At 44.8% G+C, this 6,755-nt stretch overlaps 1 protein-coding gene across 2 annotated transcripts in view; it reads left to right on the top strand.

Moving 5' to 3' along the window:
- Nucleotides 1-138: 138 nt before the first annotated feature.
- ARID4B (AT-rich interaction domain 4B) overlaps nucleotides 139-6,755 on the top strand; it is an 88,813-nt gene continuing 82,196 nt past the window's right edge. For both annotated transcript variants that reach the window (XM_014263422.2, XM_014263423.2), the window contains exons 1-2: nucleotides 139-350; nucleotides 1,476-1,537. In XM_014263422.2, the coding sequence (XP_014118897.2) occupies nucleotides 1,532-1,537 (6 nt within the window). In that variant the 5' untranslated portion in view covers nucleotides 139-350; nucleotides 1,476-1,531. The remainder of the gene's footprint in view (nucleotides 351-1,475; nucleotides 1,538-6,755) is intronic.

The following is a 6,755-nucleotide window of genomic DNA, read 5'->3' as shown; positions in this document are numbered from 1 at the left end:
AGTATTTCCGACACGAAGGCCAATGGGACCAGGGGGCGGGCGGGCCCTGCGAGGCAGGGCCCAATGAGGGAGGTGGAGAAGGGGGCGTGGCCGTTCGCCTTCGCCCGTCAGTCAGTCATCGGTGCGGGAGGGGGAGGGGGACCGAGCCGAGCAGTCACCGCCGCCGGGGCCGCGCAGGACGGATCGGCCCCTCCGCGCGCCGTGCGGGGCCGCCGCCAGCGGAGCCGCTGCAGCAGCGTCGAGCGGGGCTCGGGGTGCCCGGAGCTGAGAGGAGCCTTCGCCCAGTTCCCTTCCGTGCCCTCCGCCTCGGGCCGGGGGAGTAGCGGGCGGGCGGTCGCCGCGGAACAAAGGTGAGGGCGCCGAGCCCGGAGAAGGAGCCCCCGTGTCCCGCCGGCGGCGGGCGGAGAGGCGGCGAGGGGCCCCGTGGGGGCGCGGGGCCGGGCGTGCGGCGGCGAGGGAGGGAGGAAGGGGGGCGCTTGTTTTTCTCCTGGTAGCGAGACTGCGGCGGGACTCGCCGTTGCTTCTTCTTCCCCCCCCCGCCCCAGACACCCAGTGGCGGCCCGGGGGGGAGGGACCGGCGGCTTCTCCTCCAGCCCCTCTGCCGGAGGGACGGAGCCCCCTCCTCCACACTCAACGCAGACACACGCTCCGTGTCCCCGCCGAGCAGGTCGGGCCCCTTTCTCCCCGCCCCCCTCCCTTCCTCCCTCCCCGCTCCCTTCTTTTCTTCGTCTTCTTCCTTTTCTTCCCCTCCTCCGCCGCCTCCTGCCTGCCCTCCCTCCCTCCCCCCGCCCGGACCCGCTGCGCCGAGCCGGGGAGTTGCGGCTGTTGCTGCCGAAACTCCTGCGGCGGAGTCAGCGCTTTCCTTTATTGAGGGGGGGAGACAGAGGGAGGAGGAGCCGCCGCGATCGGGAGCCGCAGCCCCTACAAAAGCGTGTGTGTGTGTGTGTGTCGGGGGTGGGGGGGACTGCTCCCTACACCCCGCTCCCCCGCCGCGCTCACGGGCACTCTTCCTCGTACAATGGAGGAAGAGCCTCTCTCCCTCCTTCTATCCTCTCTCCCGCTCCCCGCGGTAAAGCGAGGAGGGGGGTGTTCTCTGCGCTGGGACCCCGGCGGGTGCCCTCCCGCCGCTCGGTGCCCGGGGAAGGGGCGCAGCGCCCCGGGGAGGCGGCCGGGGCGCCTCCCCCCTCCCGCGGCAGCCGGGGGTGGGTTGTTGTTGTGGCAAGTTTCTCCTCCTCTGACAGAAATGGCGTCAATGGCAGCGAGTGTAGGGGAAGCCGCGGCGTGTGGGAGCCGGGGGGGGAAACAGCGGCCGAGGAGAGAGGGAAGGGGGTTAGCCGCGGGAGCAGGGGGGATCCGAGGAAGGAAAGGGGTAGTTTCGGGAGGAGCCCGGCGCCCCCACCCGATCCTTGGCTCCCCTCCCCCCGCCCGGTGCGAACGGCTGGTGCGGTGCCTTAGCGCTTTGTTTTAAATTCCAGGTCCAGCCTCGGCCGCTCAGCCACGATCGAGGCTTTTACCGCAGCCTGAGCTCATCATGAAGGTAAAACACTCGCTCGTGTGCCTGGGAGGGGAAAGGAGGGAGGGTTGCATGGAGAAATGCTGTCCTATCTGTCAGTCTTATCTGTCCCGACCCCGGTGCGAGGCTCGGTGCTGGTGCAGATCCAGACTGCGGGCAGCTTCGCCCCCACTGCCGTGTTTCGGTGCCTTGGCTCGTTTGCTGATTGTGGGGCGGGCTTTGCTCCGCCGCGTTATGCTGGGGGAAGCTGTAAGTTCCCCGAGCAGGGGCTGTTCTCCTTCAGAAACATTGTTTGTAGGAGAATAAGGACATGGCTGCCTGGGCTGAGCTTGCTTCATGGAAGAGCAGGGCACAGTCACCCTGCTCGAGAAAGTAACGTTGTGGGGGAAATGCTGGCTCTACAACATTGTTTACTTGAATAGAGGCTAGATTTACTTACTTTCTATTCGTCAATAGGAGTTTTGTTGAATGAATAATCTTGATGTGATCGGGGAGGGTGCATGTAAGAGATTCTCTGCAGTGAAATGATTGCTGTAAAGGTGCGGAAAGATTTTCAAACAGGTTCTAATTTTCCTCTCGGTGCTGTGTACTATTCATGTGCCTCACTCTCATGCATTTTCCTCCTCTTAGACCTTTCTAGACTATTTATGTTTGGTATATTATGCAGGCTTTATAGAAAAATGATCCTGTTGGTGGAATAGTCTGATTTCTTCTGTGTGTGGCCAAGACCTGTGTATCTAAAAGTAGTTTTTAACAGCTGCATTTGTTAGGGTGTTGGTTTTTTTTTACCGTTTTGCTGATACGTCTCGCTCAAACTGCCACTTAGGTTACCATCACCCCCATTTAATTCAGCTCCCGGTCCTGCTGGGTAGCAGTAAATCTCATTTCAAAATATAGTAAATCTTAAAAGAAACAATTGTTACAAACCTGTGATGCATCAATTCTTTGGTTTTTTGTTAATAAAAAAGAGCAGTCCGTATGTGGGTTCTTCCACTATCAGAGTTTTTGCCTACTGTCTGTGAATGAGTATTATGTAAAATGTGTACCCAGTACTATATTCACTGCTGGAAATGGGAAATGAAATAGACTCTTAATTTCTAGATTGATCTGATTTGCCAAGCAGCAAAGTTTTTATGTATAGCTGTTAAAGGTTTAGCTTTTTTTTTTTTTTACTTTGATGACTTTATGACAGTATTTTTAAAAATCATGTTTTAATTGCCCTGTGATTTTTCTTTAGCAAGTGCTAAGATCTAAAATGCTGCACACATCTGTCTTATTAAAAGTAAACTATTTATGAATTTACAACAACAGGCTGTTGAAGTTGTATGATAGGGAGCTTTCCAAATGTGGCTCATTGCCTGGTGGGGATACAGGAGATGGAAGCAAGATAAATAGGAGGCAGTATAGGGAGCTTTTTTCCCCAGAAGGAAAAAACACTTATTTAAATGGCAGTTAAATTTGCATACATTTCTAATATTCTTTTTCAATGTAAACAAATCTTACAGTTACCATAGAGATTAGGTTCAGATACTGTGGTTTTTGGAGCCGTATTAATATGTAGATAGACAGTTGGGAGCATGAGGAGGTCAGATCACAAGTAGAATGCAAAGTGTTCTTTGAAATAGTGATATAGATCCACTTCAGGCTGAATTGAATGTAAAGCAGATGATTAAATATAGAGTAACAAACACAAAAACCTGTTAATAGACCCATATTTTTTTGAAAACTCTCACAGCTTGCTTGTTCTTTAGTAAGGTTTGTGCTACTATTGTGTGTTTATTTTTGAAGTTGGGATAAATTCTGTCGAGTGTTCAGGTGTTCATTCGGTAATTTTTGCAATTTGTGCATGTGTATAGTGTTAAACTTAACATGTGCTTGAGATAACTCCAGTATTTTATTTACTGTGTGCTGTAGTGTTAAGGGAGGTTAATCTGTAAGTCATTACTTTGAACCTTTAGCTATTACAGGGAAACTTTTAACAGAATTGTGGTTCCAAAGAAATTTCTGAGATTCAACAACCTAATCAAGATTATAGGAGTGATACAGTGCATCAGTCCTGGCTGACTTAAATTTGTAATTTATTAGTTAAGTTTACAAGGGTACAAGCTAGTCCAATAAGAGGCAGTAAGGGAGAATGCTTAAGAGAATTATTTGATGTTTGTATCACTTCAAGGTAACATTGACTGTACTAGATCAAGATACTGTTTAAATATGAGTATATTTCTGTGCATTTATTTTTTAAGTTAACCAAAGAGTGTGCCTCAAGGACACTTCAGCATATAGAGGATTTAATGCTTTAAGACCTAGTCTTGCTTTGAGTCTGCTGACTGCAGACTTGCTTCTGACTGCATGATTGAGGCCTGTGTTTTGATTTATTCCTTGGTCATTCTTTGAAGTGCAGAGCATTGTGGATTCTGGTGCACAGAGCCTTAGAGCTGGATTCCTTATTGGTATCTTTGTCTCTTTACGTGAACTTGAACAACCCATTTAGCTTTACTGCCTCTTTTCTCCCACCTGTGTGGTAGGGATAAAACGTTGATCTTTCTTTGTAAAACACAGTGAAGTATATTTAGGAACAGCACCAAGAATTGTATTGACACAAAACTGTAAGTCAGTCATGTTTTTTTCATTTCGCAACACTTTGACACAAGAGAGGTATGCTGTCTGCTAAGAGATTACCAAAACTGTTGGTATAATTGTTCTTCTTGTAATAACCCAACTTAATCCAAGGAAATAAAGTCCCTTGTATAAGCCAGTAACTTTAGCCTATTAAGTAGTCTTCCCATGGACTGCAAAGACCACTTAAAAAGAGACTTGAAATATGCCTTATGAGAAGTGTTCAAGTCTTAACAGAATTATGCTTGTTATTGTGATATTCTACTAAATCAAGCTTTTTCCTGTCTTGATTGATCTCTGATAGATAACACAGTTGTGTAGATAAATGACTAGGATTGCTTGCATGTTGTGAAGTTTTTTTGTTGTTTAATTTAGCCCCTTTTGTGTAAGGCCTTTTTTGCATTAAGCATGTGTCAGAAGAATGTGGAATCTGTCTGATGATTTAAAAACTAATTGCATGCCATGAAATTACTACTTACTAAGTAGGTAGCAATATGTGTAAAAGCGTTCTTATAGAGTGCTTTTTTTTAGCTCCAAAATCAGGAAGTAAACCCCATGAAAGCAAAGTGTCTGCTTAAAGAGAGGAATAAACACAAGCCTTGTTTCACCAGTGATTTGTACTAAGAACTGCTGCAGATGCTCGTAAGATTTTTAATATGTATCATGGCATTTGTTTGATATATAAATATGTGAATGAAAGTAATATACCTACTGCAGTTAAAAAATTCACTACTGAGTGGGGATCAAAAGAATAGATGTCCCAGAAGCTAGAGCAGTGGTCTGTGAATTAAGAGATCTGAAATTATTGTGTAAATGTTTTGATAGTATTTGCATGTCAATGTTTTTCATTCTGTAAAGTACAAATTGTTTAATGGTTGTTGATACTTCTTATTGGTAATCCTAGATGTTCCTGGATGCTTGCTCAAAGTTGCCACACTAACAAATTAAGAAAGCCATGCCTATGGTTTATGGTAGATTTTTGTTTTGTTTTGCTTTTAATTCACCCTGAATTTACATTTTTGTTTCAGTAGTCTGTCCTAGTGACCTCTCCAGCTACCCAGAGAGATCACTGGTGTACACTGGTGCTGTAGCTGCTTTCCCTTAATGTGTGCCAGACAGTTGCTCATATTCTCTGCCACTATGGCTGAAAACAAAAGCAAAATATCTAGTAAACTTTTCAGCCACTAATTTCCAACTTTGAGTACAAGTCAGTAGAAAATCCCATGTGTCTTATGCAGGCTGGAAACCACTAATGGAATGTAGTGACCTTTCACTTTCTGGTTAACTATTTGAATTTGCAGCAGAAATGGAGATTTCTAAAGGAGGAGTTACCATTAGAATAGTTTTTGTGATGGAGGCAGGAGAACAGGTAAGTCTTAAGAGGTGGTTTTCTCCTTTAACTTGTTTCTACGTTGTGAAAAATTATTTTCTTAAAATCTTTCCTGGTGTTCCAGTTTGAACAAGTGATCAGAGGCAGTTATTGACTTCCTCATGCTTGCATAATTATGTAGAAAGGAAAGCAAACACCACTTGCACCAAGCAATTACAAGTCATGTTGGAATAATCTATGTTATTTTGAATTTGTTTATTTGCACTTTTTAAATGCTAGTCTACATTTTACAGTGGCTAAACAGCATGGAAGTCTTGAACTCAAATCTGCATGGGTAGTATGTGGCTGTTGAATAGTTGTATTGGTTGATAAGGGCTCAAAGTTAATTAGACCACATAGTGGAAAAAAAGGCTGTCTTAAACTGAGAAGACTGAAGTTGTAATAAACTGTGAGCATTAGTACAGTTAAGTTGTCTGTATTATTATCTTCAAAGTTGGTGATGGATTTTTGGATCAATGCTTTCACGGCAGCATAACTATTGTATGAGCGTACTGTCTAAGAAAAATGTTAGTAGGCAGAATAATGAATGTGCATATCTTCACTGGAACACTTTGAGATGGTTATTCAGTTCACTTTGTAATCCGAAACAAGAACTGTATACATGTAGAGCAGAATCATGCTGTGGTACACATTGCATGTCTGTTTTCAAAGAAATTCAGCATTGTAGTTGAAAAGCCCTTTGGAAAAAAATGCAAAGGTTTTGAGATAGAATCACTATCAAATACTTAATCTGAATGCTTTGCTGATTGAGTAAAGTAGTGCTAACTTTGAGAAAAAAAATAATGCTAAAAAATAGCACTAACTTTGAGAAGGGTGGAAATGATACTGTTGTTACAAATTGGTTTCAAATTTTTTGTTTAAATCCTACAGATAGACACATTTTCCTTAGAAACATATGCTTTGTAATAGGCTGAAGAATAAAAGGGAATTTGAGGTATCCTCATTGAAAAAGGTAAAAAAAATTACAGAAAAACCTAGAGCTTAACTTTACTTAGCACCCTAATGTGATACACAGCCATCCAAATGCTTCATTAATTTTTAGTTCATACTTACTTGAAAGTAGTTAACCCACTTTCTGTTCACTACCTGTTGTGAAATGCAACCATTGGATTCTCTGCATTTCTACTTAATCGGCCCTTCAGCTGTTTTTACTGAAATGTAGAAAGCTGAAAACCATGGATCTTGAAGTGTTTCTGCCTTAAGTGTGATTCAGGTCACAGTTGAGGAATATTGGGA

The sequence above is a fragment of the Pseudopodoces humilis genome, chromosome 3 (genome assembly GCF_049639895.1).
Source record: "Pseudopodoces humilis isolate 2021_Gansu_Grassland_sample_001 chromosome 3, ASM4963989v1, whole genome shotgun sequence".
In the NCBI taxonomy this organism is placed as follows: domain Eukaryota; kingdom Metazoa; phylum Chordata; class Aves; order Passeriformes; family Paridae; genus Pseudopodoces; species Pseudopodoces humilis.
This window is presented reverse-complemented; position numbering and strand designations above follow the sequence as displayed.